Source organism: Falco cherrug, chromosome 12, assembly GCF_023634085.1.
Source record: "Falco cherrug isolate bFalChe1 chromosome 12, bFalChe1.pri, whole genome shotgun sequence".
Classification (NCBI taxonomy): Eukaryota; Metazoa; Chordata; class Aves; order Falconiformes; family Falconidae; genus Falco; species Falco cherrug.
In genome coordinates, this window is record NC_073708.1 from 16,190,576 (window position 1) to 16,213,824 (window position 23,249).

Consider the following 23,249-nt stretch of genomic DNA (forward strand, 5'->3'; position numbering starts at 1 on the left):
TACTGGGAAATTCTCCTGGACTTCAGTTTTTTTGATCAGTGAGAGAGTTGGGGGACTGGAACTAGTAATGTATCAATAAAAGCTTGAATTCTTTTCTCCTAATCAAAATGTCTTTTTTTTTTTTTTAAACGTTGGGTCAGTGTGTGTCAGTTTCAGAATCATTTTTACAATGGGTTTCATTGTGAGCTGCCCCGCCAGCCAGGGCTGGGCGCTGCTGCTGGGTGGACGTGTGCTGCCTGTGCCTCCCGGCTGTGCCGCTGGCTGGTGGCATGCGGCACCGTTAACTGCCGGGGTCGGTGCGTGGGCCGCGGCACAGGAGCGGTGCTGGAGCCGGGCTGGGGCGGCTGCCGGCGGGTGCACGCTGCCGCCGTGCAGCTGCCGGCTGGGGGCAGGGCCCTGCAGCACGGGGGCTGCGCTCCGCTCTCCTGGAGTCGCGGCTAGTGTGACACCTACCGGGCTGGCTGGTTTGTTCGGCGTCACGAGTGGGAGAGGGGGATTCCCTACCACGGGGAAGCGCAAAGTTGGAATTAAAATTTTTAAATTCTTGTAGGTTTCGAAGCGGTGCCTTGCAGGCGTTCCCCGCAGCGCGCCCCCCGTATCGCAGTCGCCCGCGGTGCCATCCCGCTTTGCCGGGCGGTCCGGGCCTGCGTGGCCTGGCGGCAGGGGCAGCCCCCCGCCCGCTGGTGTGCCCGCTTCCCGCGGGGCGGGGCCGCCGCGCTGCCGCTGTGGGCGGGGCCGGAAGGGGCGGGCGGGGCCGGAAGGCGCGGGCGCGGCGCAGCCCACAAGATGGTGGCCACCAGGCGGGCGGCGGCGCGGGGCCGGGGGCAGGGGCCGCGGGCCGGGGGCGGCGGCGGCCGCCCCTCGGGGCCCGAGCCCGCTGGGACAGCGGAGGTGAGAGGAGTGGAGCGGGGGGGCAGCCGGCTGCCGGGCGGGGCGGCGGCGGCAGCAGCAGTAGCAGCCGCCATTTCCGCGCACGCACAAGGCCTCGTCGCGGGGGCCTCGGTGTCCGCGGCGGGTCTCGGCGGCTGCGTGGGGCTCGGCGGGGGCGGCGGCGGGGCCGGGCCGGGGGCGGGGGCAACCCCGTGCCCGGCTGCTGCGCCTCCCGGCCTGCGCTGCGGCGGAGCCGCTCGCGGTGCGCCCCGGCCCTGCTGCTGCCGCCGGGCCCTCGGCGCTGGCAGCCCTTGTCGGGTGTTAACCCACTTAACGCTGCGAGTTAAAGGCTAGGGTATTTGTGTATTTATTTATTTCAATTTTGTACTGCAGTTCACTTAGTATTTCTCAGTAGGTTTTCCACTAGACACACAAACGCTCCAGTAAATACTGACCCTGTAGGCAGTGTGGTTTATGTTGATCCAGCATTGCGCTGTGTTTTGGGAAGATCCTGCTGTTGCGGAGTGGTTTTTTCTTGCCAGAATTTTTAATTGCCTTCCAGGTAACTTACAGGCATCGTTAAAGAAGCAGATTATACCTAGTGGTGCTGGTGGTGTGAGGCCACTCTGCTCCTAAAACTGCTAACGTCACTTATGGAAACCATTTTGGGGCACATTCTGCTGGTTGCTGGGCTTCGGCAGTTTACAGTTGAGCAAATCTTTGGATGTTTCTAAGCATTGCTTCTGGATTTGTTTCCCTTGACAGCTTGCCAGGACTTACTAGATTTAAGAGATACTTATTTATATTTATATTTGTCTTTATTTATGTTTTCTAACAGATGCCTGTGTTTCTTCCCCTGCCTTGACCAAAAGACAGTAGACTGAACAGATAAGCAAGGGAGGGTTTGTTAATACTTCCACATAGGTAGCGTTAAACAGAGACATGTCACATGTTGTCAGCTTGAGCTGATTTGTTTGAAAAGATTGTTGGTGATTTATAGAGCTGATTTGTTTGAAAAGATTGTTGGTGATTTGTATAGCATCTTCTTTATTTTTTTTTTTTATCTGCCAATAGCACACTTCTTATTTTTATTCCCTTTCTAGATGGTGTCCAATGAAATTAGTACTCCTGTGTCTACGGGGATGACTAGAAGAAGAACTAAATCAATTCGTAAGCCAGAGGTAATTCAGGAATCTCAGTCGGAAGAGCTGGAACATACAGAAGCAAAGTCAGATGTCAGTGATAGCTTAGAGCTGCAACTTATTAGGAATGAGAACACAGTTGTTAATTCAGCACCGTCGGTTGCTGAACCACAAGCCGATGGGGATGTGTCAGAAACAGAATCAAACTGCTCTGCTGTGTCAGGTCTTCAGACACCTTTGTTTGTTAGAGTAACAAGAAGACGACAAATTGTAGTTCCTTATCAGCCGGATTATCCTGACAAAAAAAGACATGACAAAACAGCTTTTCTAAATAAGTTAAGAAGGACTGTGGATGAAGATGATGCTTCTGAAGCCGAGTCTTGTTCCTCTGCAGTTTCTGGTGTCCAGATGCCTAATGTTACCAGAACTACAAGAAGCAGGCAAAGCAGAAAGAAATTGCAGGCGGATAGAGCTTGTGAAGTCCAGAGTGAAGATATTTCTGATGCAGAGTCATGCTGTCTGAATTCTTGTATGGAACCGTCCGGCACTAGCAAACGAATTACTAGGAGCATGCAAGTGAAATCACAAGCAGATAATACTAAGCAGACTGAGAAAGGAAACAAAATTGTTTCAGAAGATGAGAATTTAATTGAGGACACCATTAAATCTGAGCCAGTAATAATTTCTGATGCTAGACCTGCTGCAAAACTTGTCTCTGACACAGAAGATGCTTCCTCTGTCACTGAGGGTAATAAAGAATCCAGTTCACCTAAAAGTAAATGTTCTTCCAAATCTGCCGGTACAACCCAGAGTGAAGACCCGGAAGGAGTGGTTTTGAATGATGTGACACCCAGCAGTCCTACAGAAATGAAACAAAGTGACATTGAATCACCTGGGAAAAAAGCAATAAAAAATAGAGAGTCGGTTGGGGTGGATGATTCAGAGAAAGCATGTGGCCAAATACAAGAACACAGTGAAATACTTGTGAGGGAGGAGGAACTAGAGGATATGGATCTTTCCCTGGCTGATTGCATGAGTCCCAAACAATTTTTAGAATCCCAAGGGCAAATAACACCAAACAAAAATAAAAAAATTCTGGAATGCGAAAGAGAAGATGCTGAGGCAGGTGCACGGAAGTCTTTCACCTATGCTGATAAACCAAGAAAGGGTGAGCAACCTAGGGCAGTGAGTAGCTCACAAAAGGACATAGCTGTTGTACAAAGTACTGACAGCATTGGTGGATGCAGGATGCTTGAAATCGATACGGACAGTGGTGAAGACCAAACAGGAGAACATGCTGAATCTGTATTCCACAACTCTGAAAGTTCAAGCACTGGAAACAGTTCTCTTGTATTGTTTCTGAGCAAAGATGAAAGTGATGAATCTGAAAATAGTGCTGTACTGTCCGTAAATACAGTTGAAGAGGAACTGTGTTACAACGAAGCAGATGAGAGGACTCCTTCCCTCAAAAAATCTTCGAACGGTTCACTGCATGCTGAAGGGCTTTTTGTAATTGATACTGAGCCTGGCATGAGTTCCAGCCAGAAGTATTATCTAGATCAGGTAGACCAAGATAGTGATGCTGATAGTAAGCACGAAGGAAGTGAAAAAGGTGAAGAATCCTCAGATCTGGAAGATGCTGAAGAGGAATTGATAGATGAAGATAAGAAGGATGAAGATGATGATTTATTGAAAACTAAGATTGACGTGTAAGTAGTTTTCTGGGAATAACTAAAGAATTTTCATTTCATTCAAGCATATGTGCATAGGACATATAGATTAAGTGCTAAATGATGTGGAATAAATGAGAGGGTAGTCTCATCACGTAAGTCGTATTGACATGGGAAGTGGGGTTGTACAGCGTATGAAATAAAAATATAGGCCATAAATTGAGGGTCTGGGTTTTTTTTCAATTTTGTTTCAGAGAGCAGAACTCTGAAATACTTAGGCATCTGGAGGCCTTATATTTGTTCAGCTTAAAAAAATAAAATGTGAAACTGGGTTAAATGGTCAGGCTGATATAATTGCTTATTTAAGCCAGTTTTCTTAATTGTTGATCTTTTAGTTTGGTTATAAATAACAAAAAGTCCAGTAAATTCCTTATACATTGCCTAATTAGATTATGCTTTTTAATCCTAAACAGAATCATAGAATGGTTTGGGTTGGAAGGGACCTTAAAGATTGTCTAGTTCCACTAGTCACACCTTCCACTAGACCAGGTTGCTCAAGCCCATCCAGCCTGGCCTTGAGCACTGCCAGGGATGGGACATCACAGCTTCTCTGGGCAGCCTGTGCCAGTGCCTCGCCACCCTCGTAGTGAAGAATTTCTTCCTTACATCTAATCTAAACCTACCCTCTTTTTAAGTTTAAAGCCATTCTACCTTGTCCTATCACTACGTGCCCTTGTAAAAAGTCCCGCTCCAGCTTTCTTGTAGGCCCACATATATTTTTTAGTTCTTGCGCTGTTGAACAGTGACACTTCAAGTGAAATCAGCCCAGCTGATTTCATAGAATCATATATAATCATAGAATAATTCAGGTTGGATGAGACCTCTTGAGCTCTTGTAGTCTGACTCCTGCTGAAATCCCTTTATACGCTTCATATGTTTAAAGCGTCGTACTCTGTTGAGGTTGGATAAACAAAGCTTAATCTTCTGAAAACCTTCAGGTAGGCCGGAAGTCTTACAAAAACTTAGCCAAGTATTCAGTGTAAAGACATTACAACAGATCAGTCACAGTTTAATAGAAAGTTGTAAAGGGCTTGTATTACTGAGTATTCAATATCCGTTGTACCTCTTTAGATACTACCATATTTCTCCATAATACTTTGTAGATTTTAAGCATTTTTGTCATCAAAAACCTCCTTTTGAGTCCACTTTCGTACATTGTTTGCAGCTACGTTCCTTTAGCTGCCCAAACGAAGTAATGAAAAAAATGTGAAACATGGTAGCTTTGAAGTGTTTAATAATGTTATTCCTAGTACTGTTACACAGAGGACTTAAAACATTTCTACAATGAATTGTAGCTTCTTCATACTTTTCACTAAGAGTTGATGGTATTTTTACCACCCGTATGTTTGTGCTTTCGTGGTTTTTTTTCCTCTGTAGCTAGGAAGCTTCTCAATGCATTGAAGAAGGGTGCTGGTCATGAGTTCTTTTGACAAGGTTAAGTGAACTAAGAATTCAGTTTTATAGAATATAGTAAGATTATCTAAGTTAAGAATACAGCATTAGAGTTAATGTGGAAATATTTGTGGAAGTGATTCCACAGGTATTGTTCTTTAATAAACTTGTCACTTCATATAATGGCACAATTTTTTTCCCCTTCATTTTCTATCATCTCTAAATTATAAATTTATTCTAGACGCTGAGACTTAAAATCATTGCAGAACTGCACTAAAGTGGAAAAAATAAGAAAAATATTTTTTCTGTTTATCTTTCTTAGAGGACAGTAGAAGGTTTAGTTGCATGCTTATTGCAATATTCTAATCATTAACTATTTGTCTTTTAGTTTACATCTTTCCAGCAGCATAGACCCTGGTTTGAATATCAAGAAGCTTGGAGGTTTATATATTAGTTTTGACGCAAAAAAACAGAAGCCTGAATCAAGTGTAATTAAACAACTGAAGGAGAAAAAGAAGGACCAGGTAATGTGTTTACAATTAAGCAGTTACCTGTGACTGCAGTAACACAAAGATGTTAATTTGATAAGGTTGGTGTACTTGTTTTCAAATAAATGTCCTGGTTTACAGTTTGCTTAGAGCTTCCATTCTTCTTGGCCAAAGTGTGGATTTACATTTGGGTTTAATGGTAAGAATGTAAATAAATGCGACACTTCAGAAACTGAAAAGCAACGCAAATACCAGCATTATCTTGTAAAATAAAAAGAAGTTGATGATGCCCACAGTTTTGCCTAATGATACGTTAGCAGACCTTCAGCTCACAAGATATTTAGTCCATAGCAAGAATGAATTTCAGTAAATAGAGGTCTGTACTCTCCTTAATATGGAATTAGCAATTTTATTTCAAAAGCACGCTTTGAGATAAAGGGCATGTCTTTATTTTCCTTGAGACTGTTTTCTTAGGCTCACTCATGATAGCCATTCTAGAGCATTTGCTATCTCACTTCTTCCAGAGCTAGCCAACTGCTTTCTGTTGTTGGCCTGGGTTCTGTTTTGAAGATCCCTGCTACTTTTGTTGGGGATCAAAGAAGCTGAAATACTGTCTTAATGATGTTTGCTTAGATTCTGTGTGATTCCTTTAGTAGATTCGGTAAATACGGTTAAGCAGTGAAATTCGTATCAGTGAGATGACTGTCTTAATGTTAAAAAAAATTCTTACAGCTCTTGCAGAAGAGTGTAATAACTCCAGATTTTGAAAAAAAGGAGTGTGTCCCACCCTTCAGGGAGTCACTACACCAACTGAAGAAACAGCGCAGGGTAAGTGAAGAACTGATAATGCCTCAAATAACAAACCAGACTTTGGTAGCGAGCCTCGTGGTGGGACTGTGTGTATACACAAGCCTCACTGGAAGTGAAGAGCTGCAATTCAGTGACCTCCTTGAGCCATCCTTTGAAAAGCTATCCTTTTAGTCACCAGGGCAGTGAAGTGAAAGATGATGTGCTGAGGTGGTACAAATCTGTCGTTAATACAGTGCTGATGACCTTATTGTAAGGGTCGTAAAATAGGATTTTTAAAGGTACAGTTATGTTCTAAATGCTTTATCCATCTTTAGGAGGGGAGAGTTCCCTGTGCTATCCTGTGCTGATTGCTGAATGCAAATTTATTATTCTTGGTATTGTACCCTAGGCAGAGCGAGAGAAAACAACAGGTGACGGTTGGTTTGGTATGAAAGCCCCAGAAATCACAAGTGAACTGAAAAATGATCTAAAAGTTTTGAAGATGAGAGCTTCATTGGACCCTAAGCATTTTTATAAGAAGAATGATAGAGATGGTCTACCCAAGTACTTCCAGGTAAGGAAGGAGCGGAAGGTTGCATTGTACTGCTGAAGTTTTGAACAGCTATTCTTACTCCCTGCCTATTTTGTAGGTAGCCTTTATGCTTGTTTGCTTTCTTACCTTAATTAATAAAGTATTTTGATTTTTTGGCTGTAGTTTACAGCTGCTTAACTCTATATTACATATGTGTATATGCTGGGGTTTTTAATTTCAGCTGATCTCACAATAGTGAACAAACGCCTGACTTAATCCATATTCAAACCCTCAGCAGACGTTTTCCCTGCTTTTTTTAAAGTATTTGCCTTTTTTTAACAAGTGCTTAGAAAATAATTAGCATTTATTTTCTTACTAGCTAATACAGTTTGAATGGAGACAGCTAGCTTTGTGATCAGCCAGAATTTCTGCTGCTATAGCTCTCGGCTTTGAAGTGGTTTGCATAAAGAAAATAATTACTGCAGAAACTATAGAAATAAGACTTCCGTCAACTTAGGCCTATTTGAATAGTTAGCATGCCTGAGGAAAATGTTTTCATTTCTCTAAAATATTAATGCTTGACTTTAAAGGATGGATCTTGCATGTTTTGAAGTTTCTGGGCATCGAAAAACTTAGACAGGAATGTTCCACATAATGAGATAGGCTCAGGTCTGTCTTCACTGTATGAAACATACTCCGTCTGTCTCCACCGCTAACCTGAATCATCAGAACTGGCTAACATGCTGGTTGGAAAAAACTTGATGCATTCCAGGATGAAGCCCTTGTGTTAGAGCTGGGTGAACTGCTGTGTAGCCTTCTAGTAAAACCATCATGATGACAGAGACAAGAAAGAGTTATGATGGTCATAAGGATGGTCATTCCTTTCCTTCCTTGGTAAAATGTTAAGAACTGGATTTCTTTTATGAATACAAGCATTGACGCAGCAGTCCAGTGTTGACATCTGTACAGTCTTAAAACTCAAGCTGTCCTCTGTGCACTAAATAATGAGGCAAAAAGTCTCTCTGCTGCATATAAAACATTGCTGATTTCTTACGGTATTTTGCACTTCCGTAGGATACAATTCTGCTTTTCTCTGTAGGTGTCTTTACACTTGTTGCTGAGGAGTTAAAAACAAAAAAAAAAAAGGCAAAATCAGCATCTTGCTGTTCAGTAACAGTGTTTTCATTTCTGTTTTTTAGGTTGGAACTGTGGTTGATTCTCCTATAGACTTTTACCATAGTCGAATCCCTAAGAAACAAAGGAAGAGAACAATTGTTGAAGAGCTGCTTGCAGATTCTGAGTTTAGAAGGTATTTAAAAACAGTTTGGTAATTCTGATATATAAGAGAGGAGTATTTTTAACTATGTCAGCTTTTTTTTGTTGTTTTTATTCATCTTGGGGAGGTGGGTTTATACTTCAAAGAGTACTTACTCATCTGCTTTAGCACTTCAGCACCACTGCTGTTGAGAAGATCTAAGGGACAGGGGATAATTAGACTGAGACAGCATATTTTTTGTCTTATGAAAGGGTTTTATCCAACTTGGGTCATCGCTATTGGCAGCCACTTTTAAAATAATGTCTTTGTTGAAGAGATAACTTATCGGCCGTATTCTGGTTCACTTCAAAAGAAGTGTGTACACAGGCTTATGCCAAAACCCAAGGGCTCTGAATAACTGATATATGCCTATGCATGCATTTTTTTGTTGTTGTTTAAAGACTGATTAATTTTTCTTGGCATAATTGATAGAAAAGTGCTGTCTATAATTCTGTGAAAGTTTATATGATTTCATATTATAAGCATGTCAGTCTGCCACCTGTCATAGGAGTCAAAATTACACTACAGTCTTTAAGACAATGATTGGATTAAGTAATGTCTGGCTAATCTGCAGTTTCTGGAGTAGATCCCTTAGTTGATACATTTTGATATTGGTTACTACGTTATGTTAATATGCACTTCTTTTTCACATAATGACATTTTTTTGGAAGTAGTGCATGATTTGAGATTATAAGGTTAATGTCAGGCTTGTAAATTAATTATTAGTGTTGGGAAGGCAAGTTAGTACAGCCATTTCTTAACCAGTTTTCTGGCTTGACCTGATTTATAAGGCATTTATTAGAAGCTGTTTTTAAAAATTAATGTCTTTGAAATTGGATCAGTTAATTCATGCTGTGGCTAATTAAGGGCTTTAAGCAGATACTTTAGCATTAGTGCAAATACTTGTCAGTGCTGCTATTAAAAGGCTCAATACTGCTCAGCGTGCACTGAGCTGTGGTACAGGTACCTAAGAATCCCTACTGTGAGGAGCTAGCAACTTGTACCCTGTTCGTTGTTTAGTGTTAATCTCATCTTGGGTTTCAGTCTTGAGTACTCGAGTAAGGGTGATTATCTTGAGTTTGCTGAGAAGGCAGTATAAAAATGGGTATAATTTTTCTGTAGTATTGTTGAAATTGATGAGTCTTCCCATGATGAACAGTAGCAGTGTTTTAGCAAACTGTCCAAATGTGATTGCATATGCAATGAAGAACCTCCTGCTTATGCCAAAATTAATGATTCTTCAATCAAATTTACTTCCAAAACAAATTTACCTACATTTATCATTAATTCAATTGTTGATTTCCCGTTACCTACACATAAGTGTATAAAATTAAAGAAACCTGACTCAGAAAATACAAGAGAACTGTTTGGCAAATTACGTATGTAGAGTACTTTCCATGTTACCTTTTCCTGAACTTTGGTTTACCATGCTTAAAAGTAAACTATCTATTTTGTTCAGATATAATAAAAAGAAGTATCAGGAGATCATGAGTGAAAAAGCAGCTTTTGCAGCAGGGAAGAAGAATCGGAAGAAGAGGAAATTTCACAATTAAGACTTGAAGAAAAATAACAAGCTGGAACAACTTAATTGTTATAAAATGTTCTACAGAATGCATTGGTTGTGGTGTTTTCTTTTTTAGGTTTGCAGATCATGTGCAAATTGAGGTTCAGGGAATTTCTTGCAGTGAGAATTTGGTAGGGAGCTTTGCCAAATTATCAGGTATCTAAATTTAATCTAGATTTTTAAATTCAAGTATTGAAATTAATGTTTATGTAAAAAGATAATAATGTGAAAGCATACTGTTAAATCTGAACACAAAGTCCAGCCTCATGGACTGTGGTCATTTCAGGCTTCAGGCTTTACATCAGTGAATTAGTAAATTCAATTTAAAGTTACGTGTGTAATTCATGTTGGCACCATTTATGTGCCACAACAGATTTTTCTATGTCTTGTCAGTGGTGCTGGTGGTCAATTCTGTAATGGAAAGTACTGAGAAATAATTTGGCTGTGAAGGGTTTATTTCAACACTGACCATAATAGGATTGGGAATGTCCTGGAATTTGGTGTATACATAGACATATTTATATATATATAAAAAAATATATATATAAGTAAGTATAATGAATCAATAAAGAATATGTTACATATAGTTTGATAAAATAGTGTAAACGTATATATATAATTTTAAAATTCAGTTATATGTTGCTTTTATTAATTTGTACCATTGATAATTGTCTAATGATCTTTCTGAACACAGCTTGACAGTGGGGGGTCCATTGTCAAGGGTGTGGTGTGCAGATTGGGGTCTGGTAGCTGACTCGGAATAGCTCTTCAGGTAAACGGATGGTTTGGAAGGCCTCTGCTACCATTATAGAACCAGAGATGCCATCAGGTCAGTTCCTCTTTAGTGACTGCTCATAACCTTTCGTGATTGGCAGAACTGTTGTGGCGTTTGGTTGGGTTTTAATGACCTAGTTATATTGCTGTTACAGTTAGCATAACTCAGTTACTGCCCTTAGGTAGCAGAAAAGACGGCTAATAGAAGAAACAAAACGGTCACTACGTTGTCTTAGGTGGATTGGGTAAGAAAGATTCAGAAGGGATTGTCAGAGGACCACTGGTGTTGATTGTTTTCTTACCATATAAGCACTGGATTTTAAAGGTTGCAAATCATAAACAAGAAGTATGCTCCTGACCAGTGTTTAACCATGGAATTTTCTGCTACTGAGAATAAGGAGTTGTTGTTTTTTGAGGATTAGCTGTTTGTGCTGGAAGTAGCTGGTATAGATTGATCACCACCGTATAGATTGATCACCAACTGAAGCTTGAAAGAAATCTCCCCGAAATCCTTTGGGTTTTTTTATATTCTTTTGCAAGTTAACTATAATGTTTTGCTACTGCAGACAGATGAGAATCTAGATTCCTTAGAAAGTCTTGATGGCCTGGAGATGAGTGGTGTGCAGAGTAAAGTAAATTCATTGGGAAGTATCAAACACATACAAGTAGAACCACCTGTCCCCAAGTGTCAACTAACATGCAGATGCTATTCTAATACAATTCTGCAATAATACATATGCCAATACGTCGATTCTCAGTAAATGATAAAAAAGGCAATAAAACCAACTATGGCGTCTTGTTCTCTGGGTGAGATATGGAAGCACTGAACACTGAGGCAAGAAAAGGCACCACAGTAGTTGTCATTCTGTTGCATCCAGGGATGTTCAAGTGTAACTTTGGAAAAGCAATGTACAAGTCTGAAGGACCTTAAAAGAGAAAAGCAAGCTTTGGTGTTGCACAGCAAGCAACAGCTGTCTGTTGCTCAAGCTGCTTCAGGAGCTACTTACAGGAATTACTTCGTGTACAACACGGCTAGTTGAGGGATTTGGCTTACTTTCTGCATCTTTTCCCTTCCTTTGATTTTTCCAGTGTCTTGTTTTGCCACACACCGTGCTCAGCAAGTGCCCGTGTTCTGTGGGAAGAAGAGGTGAGATGGAGTAGACAGCGTTTGCTGGGCTGCAGGGTAGTACTTGCAGGTTGTGTTTGCCAGTCAGCTGTTGCCTGAGCTTGTGCTTCAGCCTCTTTCAGATAAGGTACTAGTTTACCTTTTCTTAACCACCAGTTTTCATAAAAGCGTAGACAGGCAGTATTTTGGACTCCTCTACCTTCCAGTTAAATTTGATTGAGATTGACCTAAGGTTTAAGTTGCTGGGGGGAGAGTAAAAACAAAATGTAGCACATGATTGCCTAAACTTACCAGATTTCTCTGAAAATACTAAAATACCTCAAAAATTATTTGTGAAACACTAATAGCATTTGAGAAACTGCCTGTCAATTGCAAGTGGTATTTTCTTTTAATGGCTGTCAGAAATATTTGTGTTATTTTGTAATTTTGCCTTTATTGACATAAACCATTATTAACAAGAAATTTCCCAGAGATTAAAGAGCAATAGGTACCGTGCTGGGTCTTTTATATGTGCACCTATTGCTGTTTTGGAGGTCACTGGAATGTTTTGTATGAACAGGAATTTATTCCTTTCTACTGTTTCTTCATGTTCCCCTTGGTTTTGCCAGTATTCCTTTTTTTTTTTCCTTGCCGTTGAGGCAGAGACTATCCAATGGTTGTATAGCCCAGTGAGTGCACGGTCCATCTCTTAGATGTTGCAACCACAAGCCTATGAGGAAAAGGGGTTAGGCTGACAGGGGCTGAGGTGGTGCCACTAGCGGCATGGTTTGCTCAGGAGCAGGTGAAATATTTCTCCTTTCTCTGTCATGCTCTCATTGTTCACACTTTGTCCTCTTTCTTTCTTCTGAGGGTCTTAATCTCTCTGCAATCAACTTAAGTCTCCTCAAAACTGAAGGCGTCTTCTTACCACTGCTGTTTTCCATGTGATAAAACCACTTTTGATCTCTTCATTTTTAACAAGTCCTGTCTTCACCACAGGAGCCTACCTGGGTGGGTCTTGCTAAGACTTGGAGCCCATAAGGCAGGTTGTGGGCGTCCATGAGAGCTTGTCCTGCCCAGCCTCCTGCTCAGAGCAGGGTTACAGCAGGTGGTTACACCAGGTTGCTCAGGGCTTTATAGTCAGGCCTTGAAAACATACACGGATGGAGACTACACAACTCCGAGAGCTCCACTGCTCAACTCTCCTCATGGTAAAAAAGTTCTTAATATTCAGTCAGATGTAAGGATTATTATTGATTATTAAACTGCCTCTTTACATTGCTTTCTTTTTTTAATTACTCCATACACTTGTAACAAGCAGCATCTGCCCAATCTATATTGCCTACTATAGTTCTTGAATTTTTTTCTCCTAGTTCTCTTTATGCATTCTGAAATACGATGTTCATGCAACATTTTCCTCAAAACCATCTTCATGCAAGTATTTTATGGAATTGTGTCCCTATACTTTTCTGCTTGCATTCACATTAGAATCTGTTACACAGGCAGGATCGCAGGAGAGCTGTCCCCGAGCTTAGCCCTAGGAAGTGTCCCGCTCCTCCAATCTGCAAATTTTCCCTTTTTGTTTTGGACTGTAGCCCTTAACTCTTTTGCATTTTTACAGTATCGATTATGTAAATATTGCTTGCAACATGCAAATGTATATGTAAAAAATATCTGCCTTCAAGTTTCTTTCATTAGGAACTAAGCAAATCTTATCTAGTAATCCTTAAATACAAAAAGTAGAAAAAGAAATGGCATTTGGATGGAAGTGCATTGCTGGAAGTGACTGAAACACAGATGAATTGTCTTCTGTGATAAGATTGAGTTGCTTTTAATGGGGTTAATGTAGAGAGGTTTTCGGTTTTGCTGTTTATCTTCAAATTCTGGGAAAGTCCGATGTTTCTGTGAAGGGCTATGTGTATTTTATGGCGAGCTGGCATTCCTGAGGGGGTTACATGCAGCAGCATGGTGATGGTTGCTGTTCCCAGGGGTGTCTCGTTTTCAATTACCTGGATTTTTCCTTTACTGCTTTTAAAGAAACTAATAGTTTGGAAAAGAGGCTGTAGTCACACATGCAGGAATAAAAAGAGGCTATTAAAACACATAGAAATTGAAAAAAATAAATCGTGAATAAAATAATTAATTTGCAATTTATTCAGTCCTAAGCAAAATCAAGGCTTGTTCAGTGCTGCTACTGTGTTGTATTTTGCCAGACAAGTCTTTGTTGTTTGTTTGGGTTTTTTTTTTGATTGCTGATGGAAATGGCTTTTCAACTTCTATCTACCGGTTGTTGCTTAGATCTATAGGTACGTGTAAGTTGGGAAGCAAAGCCGGTCTGAGGTCAGGTGGGGTTGCGCGCTCAGCCGTGCGGGCGGTGGCGGCGCCGTCTCTGTGCCCGCGGAACTGCTGCCCCGGCCGGGCGCGGGAACGGGGCCGCGGGAACGGGCGGGTGTGCAGGCACCGGCCCGCTCGCCAGGGTCGTTGCCGCCGCAGCGCTTTGCTCGGTGCCTGCTGGCGGCGCCTGCAAACGCTTGCTGCGTGCGGAAGCGGCGGGAAGGCTGCCGGGGCGCCCCTCCCCCCGCGGCGGGGAGGGCTGCGGCGGGCGCCGCGCCGGGCGCTGCCTGAGGGCGAGAGGGGGGAGGCGGCGGAGTCGAGCGGGGGGCGCGGCACCCGTCCTCCGCCCGCCACCCTTCTGGCTGGCGGTGAAGCGTGTGGGTGCCGCCGGGGCCCGGCGGAGGCTGGAGCGGAGGCGGCCCGGCATGGAGGCCGGTGCCGTTGTCTCCGCCCGCTCCCCGCCTCCCCCGCTCTCCGTCAGGCACGGCGGGAGGCGGGCCCGGGGAGCCGGCCGCAGGGAAGCGCCAGGTCGGTCGACCGGATTGCTCCGACGGTGAGGTAAGGGACAGGAGAGGGACGCGGGGATTTCAGCCAGAAGGGTGAGGGGGCGGGGGGGGGAAAAAAATGGTGAAAGAAAAGGGCAAACACGACTCCGCCGGGACTCGAACCCGGAACCTTTGAATCCCTTCAACCCTCTAGAAGTCCAATGCGCTATCCATTGCGCCACGGAGCCACCTGTTGGAGTGTTTGCACACCGCCCATAGGGCCTGCGCGCGACGCCCACCGGCCCGCGCCCCCGCGTGCGGCTGTGCGGGGCCCGGGCTGCGCGAGCGCCGAATGCTTGGTCTGGTGTCGGATGGTTTTGGGGAAGGGGCTTTCGGGGGGGTGTTGTTTTTTTTTTAACCGGTATGAATCGGTTTGGGCTTCAAAGCCGCCGTGTCAACGGCTCTGGAGGCAGCCTGCGCGTGCCGCATGGGACCCGCAGCTGGTGCTGAGCGCTCCCCGTAGGGCCGCGCCGTTGTTTCGTGTTTTGTTGTTGTTTTTTTTTTAAGCTCATCAATAATCAATATAAAATATTAGTCATCATCCTACTTGGGAGTTTTCAATATTAATCCTCACGTTTGGAGGAATATGATTATATTCCGCAATTGCCTTATGCTGGGGAGCTGTTCCTCCAAACGCCCCTCAGTTTGCATATGGAATCTTTATAGGGTTGAATCTTTTTACACAGATGAAGGTGATACATTGGTGAATTGGATCAAATGATTCTGCTTTAACAAATATGAACATTTGTGACGTTGCAGTTATTTATAATGTGCTTTTAGTAAATGTGAACATTTCAGGCAAAAAAGTTTTCAGTTGTAGCATCAAGGATATGGAAACTACACTAGGTCGGTTCTAAAGTTGTTCGGAAACATGTTATTTTAACATTGGTGATTTCCAGCACTGTAGGTTTTTAGGGACAGTCTAACTATGGGGTTTTTGGTTTTGTTTTTAAACCATAGCATCTGAATTAAAGGAACCTAGAAAACTGGGGTTATGTTTACTGGACATCACGTGCACTGCAGGGTTTTGCTGGCTTTCCTGTGCCACATCAGACAAAAAAACTGTGTGGGAATCTGAAACACAAGACGTTGGCGACCAGTGAAAATGTGGCCCTGTAATTTCTGCTAGACACTGCAGAAACTTGCTGTGAGTTGACAGGTAGAGAAAGAGGGTGTAGGAATTGCACTTGGAAATGAGTGACTGAGAGTATTTTGGAGACATTAAAAAAAACCTTGTAAATGGAAAGGACAAAAAAAGAAAATAAATTAGGAAATAATATACTATTATGTGACAGTATTTTCAATTACAATATACTTGATCATTGTTCCAAACACTGTGAATGCCTATTACTAAATCCATTACAGGGAACAATGTCTGAACTATATCTGTCCTAAAATCACAGTAAAACCCGTGGTGGATTCAGTAAAACAAGATTTTTCCTTAAAAGCTGTAATTATAGTCTGAAACAAGTCTTTGATGTAATTTTTTTAATAAAGAGTAGGTATATTAGAAACCCCCAAAGATAAGAGTATGAGGTTATTCTTTATTGAATCCTTCCCAGAACTGAATCCTGAGCCCAGGCAAAGCCTATCTCAGCTGTCCCATGGCCACCCGAGGGGGCGCGGGGCTGCCAGCCGGAGGGCTCAGGAGCGTGACCTGGGGCTGGAGTGGACCGGACAGGACTGGAAGGACATCTGCTCTGGAGTGCCATGGCCTACGTTATGCAGGAAAATGGTTTTGTGAGAATCTCATGTTTCATTTCACAATAATTTAAAAGTATCGGTATCCAGGAGAGTGGGAAAACCCAAGAAAATAAGTGCACCCTAAAATCTGAGGAACCAGAACGCTAATCAAATCGATGTGAAATAAGCTGATTAGGATACACAATCTAACAACCACTGCGTCAGAGGCTGAGATACGAGTGTAATGAATAACCAAGGTGACTCCAGTTAATGAAGGCATGCTGGTAGTGTGCCCCGTGATTGCTGTGAAGTCAGCACCCGTGGCCAGCAGTGCGCCAGAGCACATGAGCTGGCTTATTATTAAATAGCTCCGGTGACACTGCTCAGAAACTGGGGGGTTATTGGAAGGGTTTGGGGGTTACAGCAAGTAGCGTACTGGAGGTACACCCCCCGAGCTAACCAACTCTGGTGGAGCCAGAGCTGTTGTAAACACAGACTAGGAATCACTGGGGTTCAGAGCGGGTCTGATAAAATTTACGAGTTCTGGGTCCATATGGTCTTGCCGCAACAGTTATGGACAGAACTCTTCATAGTGTTCCTGGTACAGGAATGCAAAGTGTGGAAGGTTTAATTTGAGTCCTCAAGGCCCTGCACTGCATAAAAGAAGCGTAACTTTCGTTTTTAAGAACTGAGAATAATAAGCTTAGGTAGATGTTTGTGCAACTCAGATAAACCATTTGTAAGTAAGAACTGCCGTAAACATCCTACAGCCTGTGAACACCTGGGCACATTTATTGTGGGGTGAAGTGAGTGTCAGTACCTCACCCGTGCGATCTGGTAACACGGCACCTTTGGACAACGCAGCAGTACATGACTGCAGATAGTGAAGGATCAAAGTTTGCTGTGAAAAGGCTAGTTCCGAAGGTGATGAGTGAGGAACCCTGACACTCATATGATTGTTCTTTCCTCTCATATTTCCATTCTGGTTCATTGTGACGTGGTGAAGGCTGGCCGTTGGTTCCGTTCGTGCAGGAGGACTGACTGCGGAAGCATTTGGCAATTTTCCAGCGATATTTCGTTACTCAGATCGGTTTCCTTTTTTATTCTGTAAACGTAGTGCCAATGCAAAGTCCGCCTTCCCCTTCGGGCAGCAGATGGAGCTGCTGCACGAGAAACAGGACAGCTGTCAGTTCGTGATCGAAGGAGATGGGGCGTCTGAGGCAAAACCAACAGATCAGATTGACCTTTGCTGACGCCTGGACCTGGATCGTGGGACCGTCTGAAGTCCACTTCTGTTGCAGGCTGACTATCATCTTAGCTCCTCTTCAACTTTATGCTCTGTTTCAGGGAGTAGAAGTTTTTGGAGTACAGTTGTGCTGGTTTTAGTTACTTAAAAAATTATACTCTGCTCAGCTAGGTGCCATTTTGCTAATTTTAAATAGGAGGAGAAACTGAGGTAGGAATACCTTGACACAAGACAGCAAATACACCAATGGCAGGCTAAAAATAGCACTTTCCTATAGTACTCTTCCATTGATTAAAAAGAAATACATATCTAGTAATTAATTACACAATTGAAGTAGGTTTTGAAAGAGCTTACAAGTTGGGTTTCAGCATTAACTTCTGTTATTATGAAGAAAGTGCATTGTGTACTGTATATCCAATTAATTTTGATAAGGGTTGAGCTTCAGTGAATTTATTAAAAGGCAGTTTTCAAATTTACAGAGCTTCCAGAGGTGTTTGTTGGGAGTACAATCATCTCTCTCTTAAGAAGCTTTATAGTAAATATAATTCTCTAGCTTAACATAGTGAGAATTAGCTGCTAGGATCTTTTCGGTGGTGATATATAGTTCTGCATTTCACTCATCTTGTATTCCACTGCATTTCAGAAGCGTAACTTTTATGTATTTGTATTGCCAAAGAAGAGCCTTCCTATATTATTCTGAAAAGCCGTTCTTCTTTTGCTTTGTATTAATATTTCAGGTTTGGTAATAAGCCCAAGTTTTTCATTTTTCAAACCGTTTCTCATGTGGATCTTTTCACTGTCCTTTTGTCTACTTTCCTTCAGTTGTTTCTGTGCAAGTACTCATTTGTGATGCATTTTGAACAAATTTTCTTAACTACAACTACCTTTGATCTTTGGCTTCCCCGTGTCAGGCTGGGTTTCAGTTTGTGTTGCAGCTGTTTCTGTTTCCCTTCATTGCAGCTTTTTTAAATTATTTGTGTGTGTGAAATCCTAGACACAATTTCGTTCACCTTATTTTAAGTAGTTCTTCATCTTAAGGTTATATCTTTGGTATTATGAAATTTTATCTAGTCTCTTTTTATGTTATTTGTAATTTTAAGAGCAAACAAAGTGATAATCAACACTTATGTTTGTCTCAAGTTAATCCTCAAATTTACAGGAAATACACCTCAGTTTACCTTAAGTGCCAAAGCAGTCTTAAAGACTACATCCTTAAGTTAATAATTATCAAAGACAAAGTTGACAGTGCAAAGGTTTGTTCTTGTCTTACATTTGAAATCTAGATGTAACCATCTGGGCTTTTATTTTTTTTTAAATTAACATAAAGCCAACAAATATTTCCACAGTCAAGTTGTTCCTTTAAAGCTTTTCAGGTGACACTATAGCTCAGCTCCTCCTATGCAGTTCAGGAAAAAAAAAAAAAAGTATGTATCTGTGGTCTAGTGATTTGATCCCGAGCTACTGGATTCTTATTCCAGCTGTGCGACTACCATGCGGTGTGACTGTAGGCAGTCTGCTCCATTGTCACTTTTGTAAAGTATAGACAGTAGATGCCTTCTTATTCCACATGGTGGTGTACAAATTAGTAATCTACAAGGTAATTTTGATTATTCTTGTAAGACAAGAACAAATTTTGAGATGCAGCTTCCTCTGGAAATGCCTTATTATTATGTACCTTACTTTATTTATCACTTTCCATATATCAAACCTGAATGGCAAAAGATATGTAATAGAATCTACCCAGATGGCTTAGCTGCTTTTCAACAAGTTTCCCTTCTCCTTTTTATGTGTTTACTAAATGCTGTTGGGTGACGGAGTTCTCCTGTTGCCTGTTTATCAGTTGCTTCCTCAGCTGAGTTACTTGGTTCTTCATTCTGTAAGGATGGAGCAGTTGTATTGGCCACATAAATCTGAGACACTGATAAAGATTGTGCTGCCTCTGCCAGAGTTTGCATGAAGAACAAATACTAGAAAACTAACATCAAGTATACAGATTTGGTCTTAAGACTTCCAAAATAATCAAGAGGAGTAGAACATGTTTTCCTAGCATATGTGCTAAGGTATGGTAGTTTGAGATTATTAAAATATGAATTCTGCTCATCATCAAGTATGCAGATTAAAAGCAAGAATTTGAGTGTACAATTAAAAGATAAGGAACTTGAAACAATCTTTAAAAAATCCTTACCTTCTCCTGCACTGTTTAAATGCAGTATTTTCTTTCTCTCCTCACCCACATGCTCTGGGAATGATGCGCCGGGTTTAGGCAGTGACGCAGTGCAGTCATCTGGTTCAGTGCAGATTGACAGGAATGTTTTGTAAGTAAAAACACTGGGTTAACTTCTGCTTTCATGAGAATCGTTCTGATTCTGAACGAACAAAACTAAGCCGGTGGAGTTATTTCAAGGCTATATCAATGTTAGTAAGACTAGAATTTGTCCCAGGGTGCCTTGCTTTTTGTAATGGACAGAGTTGGCATGATGCTCACTCGCTTTAACAGAGAAAACATTTTTTGCCAGCCTTTCCTTTGAAGATGTCCCTGGTTAATAAATCCAGGCTTTAAGTGTTGCCATTACCTTTCAGGGGGAAAAAGCTTTTAATCTGCATTGATCAGGATCTCCTCTGAACAGCAATAGGAACAGAAATAGCTGCAGACTTGTCTCTTTGATGAGGGATACTTTAATATTATGGGATTTATTGCTCTTTCTAAATTTCCCAGAATGTGGCACTAGTACTGTGTTGGACTATTTTTCTTGAAGAGCTAGAAGTTAATGTGGGGTCAGAGTGTCCTATCAACTGCACAGATCATCGCCGGGCAGCGAGCGTGTCCCTGAGGTTGGCTGTGTGTAGCTAGTGCCATCTCTGGAGTTTGCCAAGCTTGTTTTAAAAGGATGAAAAGCTTCTATTCTTGATTAAATTTTGGGTTTCACTCAGTTATGAATATGAGTGACTGACTCCGCATACCATGTGAATACTGATTCTGATCTAATTGCAGAAACAATACTATTTAAAAATCATGTCCTTTTGTCAGGAATCTAAGCCAGAATTATACATATGCTCTTCTCCTCCCTCCCCAAACAAGTTTTTACTAGGTCTGTTCCAGATACATGTTGATTTGACTATACTGGAAACTTTCAGCAAAATTACCCCTCTGTGGATTTTCAGAACTAGCGAATGTGGGTTGTATTTTAAAGGTTTCTCTGTAAATTTGCTTTAGGTACTTGGATATTCACTTAAAGCAACTGTGTCAAAATGTATTAATTTGATTTTTGTAGCTAAAGTCAGTGTGCAGTATAAAGTAATGGACTAGGTGCCAGGAATTCCCAAATTCTAACCCTGTGTTTGTCTTGGCCTTGCAGCATGCCTTGGCAAATCCATTCACATTTTCTTGTAGGTGAAGTGAGGGTGATACCCAGCTTGGTTTTCTGCAGAATTTTAGCGCCATAACAACTCTATGGAATTGATTAAGGGTTCAGTCAGTACCCAAAGCCCTCTAACTTTATGCTGACGTTCTTCATCTTCCTCGTTCCTTTACTCCCACTTGGCGAGTGTGAAGGCAGCGTGACTGCGCGCCTGACCCTGCACAGGCACAGCTGTGCAGAGATGTTCAGCAGCTTGTGGTTCACACACACACAGTGGGCAGGGAAGATGACAAAGCAGCTGAACTACAAAGGAGCTATTTATGGATAGTCCAGCTCCTTTGAATCAAAAGATGTGGCAGATGGGACATCACCACTGTCTTAGGCCTCTGGCGTCCCTGCATGCTGTCTGCTGAGTGGGAAAAAAAGCTCATCCCATTTTACAGGAGTTATAGAAACTTCACTTTTACTTCTTGTGAAAAGGAGCGTTCTCTCTTTTTTTTTTTTTTTTTTTTACAGGTAGAAATCTACCATTATTTTTGTAGTAAGCAGTCAGAGAAGACTTCAGGGTGGTTTTTTTCCCCCCTGATACAATTGATACTGGGGTGTAGGTCAGAGATGCACAGGAGTAGATTGAATTTTGTGTCATAGGGGCAGAGACCCTGGCGCTTACGCATAGGCTAGGGAAGGGTGTGATGGAAGGCTATGGAGCCCAAGTGGGTCTGCGGTCAGTGTAATGACAGGGGTGATACTTCAGTGAAAAGCAGTGGTATACCTTTTTGATACTTTGGAAGTGGAGTACATGGGAACAAAGGAGTTTCAGATTCACAAGTGGGTGATGTATACCGTAATAGGTTAACTCTGAAATACGGTTTTCAAATTTTATAGATTATTACCCACAACACTGTCAAAAATTCTTGTTTAGAATTTACAATTTTATTACGGCTAGCTATTTTCTCCACAGATTAGGAAAAATTTTCACATATTGTGTGAAATGTATTTACTATATTATAAGTGTTTTTCAAAAACACATTTTAAATTCTGGGTTTTTTTAAGGAAACTGGACATTATTTGCTATGGGAGTTATTGGTAATGATAGGCAGATGGGGGAGCTGTGATTTTTATTCTGTTTGGGTTGCAGTCTGCTGTAAATTCTTTTCTGATGAAAATGTGAGGGAATTCACTTTAACAGAATTAAATTAAAGGCTGCCAGCCAAATGGATAGTTCTAGTTTTTGCCATGACCTGAATATAAAGAACACAAGCAGCTCTTCATGTGAAACGGGCATGTCTGTCTTTTTTCCTTTATTTCAAAAAAAACTAATTATGAAAAATTGTTATGTGAATACATATTTTTATGAGTAAATAACATTTTCTCATCAATTTTCTGTCCAGTTTGTAGAGCCAAGAGGTGTGCAATGATCAAACATTCTGTAACAACAGCTTTTATTATACTGAAGAGTACATATATTAAATGTAAAAATCCCAAAAGAAGATGGAAGCACCCATCTGCTACCCGAACATGATGTTTTGGCATGTTTACTGAGTGCTGGGGCTTGGACCCAGGATACTACAGAGAAACTGTCAAGGATTGCCTGGTCCTTCAACTTTTGCCCCTTGCTGCATGTCTGCATGGGCCCCAAGGACGTACCAGGAGAGCCTGTGAAGCTCTGGGACGGAGGGTGAAGGTTACAGGGACCCAGGTGTGTCTCTTCAGTCCTTTCAGTGAGCAGAAGAGACTTGGATAGGAGAGGATACATCCTGAGGAAGGGTTATGGTAATCTGAAGAGAAGTGATGATGTGGGATCAGTGAAGAGGTATCCTTATGATGGGGGAAGAGCTCACTCTTCCTCTGTGAAAGCAGCTCAGCTGGGTGCCTATCTTAAGTGCCCATACATAAATGTTTACAGTATGGGAAGCAAACAGAAGGAATTGGAAGTTTGTGTACGGCTGGAAAACTAATATGTCATTTGGATTATGAATAATAGAAATAGCATAGCAGTTACCTGGGAAGTATACTTAGATTGTAGCTTTCTTAGTAATTTCTAGCCTTTTAAAATTCAATTTAATGATACTGAATGGTTTTGTAAAACAAGATAGATTGCAGAACTGCAGTTGTAGGTAAACTGACTCGTGGTTAAAGCAGCTTGATCAAGTACATCTGGCAGGCACTAGCAGAGCCAGGTTAGCTCCGAGTTATCCATCTGGGGTTCTACTCTCTTCTCTCTCTATTCTTTTTCTTATTTTCTGTCCAGAAAATTGTTTAATGATGGTGATTATATAATGTCGTTTGACTAATATTTTCAGAACTGTAGATCTGCTAAATTTATTGCTGTTTACAATAGATTATGTTCATTGTTTGAGGCAGATTTGCCATCCTGTACT

General features: G+C 41.7%; 2 protein-coding genes and 1 non-coding gene across 4 annotated transcripts in view; 2 read left to right on the forward strand and 1 right to left on the reverse strand.

Annotated features, from left to right (window-relative positions):
- Nucleotides 1–739: 739 nt before the first annotated feature.
- DNTTIP2 (deoxynucleotidyltransferase terminal interacting protein 2) lies at nucleotides 740–9,986 on the forward strand. Its single transcript, XM_055724961.1, has 7 exons — nucleotides 740–891; nucleotides 1,974–3,721; nucleotides 5,523–5,658; nucleotides 6,355–6,450; nucleotides 6,821–6,985; nucleotides 8,143–8,270; nucleotides 9,899–9,986. The coding sequence occupies exons 1-7, from the start codon at nucleotides 787–789 to the stop codon at nucleotides 9,984–9,986; spliced, it is 2,466 nt and encodes an 821-aa protein (XP_055580936.1). The 5' UTR covers nucleotides 740–786.
- The window catches only part of BCAR3 (BCAR3 adaptor protein, NSP family member), a 115,432-nt gene continuing 100,323 nt past the window's right edge, over nucleotides 8,141–23,249 (forward strand). Inside the window, exon 1 of one of the 2 annotated variants that reach the window (XM_055724911.1) lies at nucleotides 8,141–8,252. The gene's annotated coding sequence lies outside the window, so the exon portion shown is untranslated. Of the gene's footprint in view, nucleotides 8,253–14,341; nucleotides 14,594–23,249 lie in introns of those variants that run through there. The other variant, XM_055724910.1, reaches the window with a different exon arrangement.
- TRNAR-UCU (transfer RNA arginine (anticodon UCU)) lies at nucleotides 14,683–14,768 on the reverse strand. The gene is given in 2 exon segments: nucleotides 14,683–14,718; nucleotides 14,732–14,768. It is a non-coding gene; the product is annotated as a tRNA-Arg (tRNA).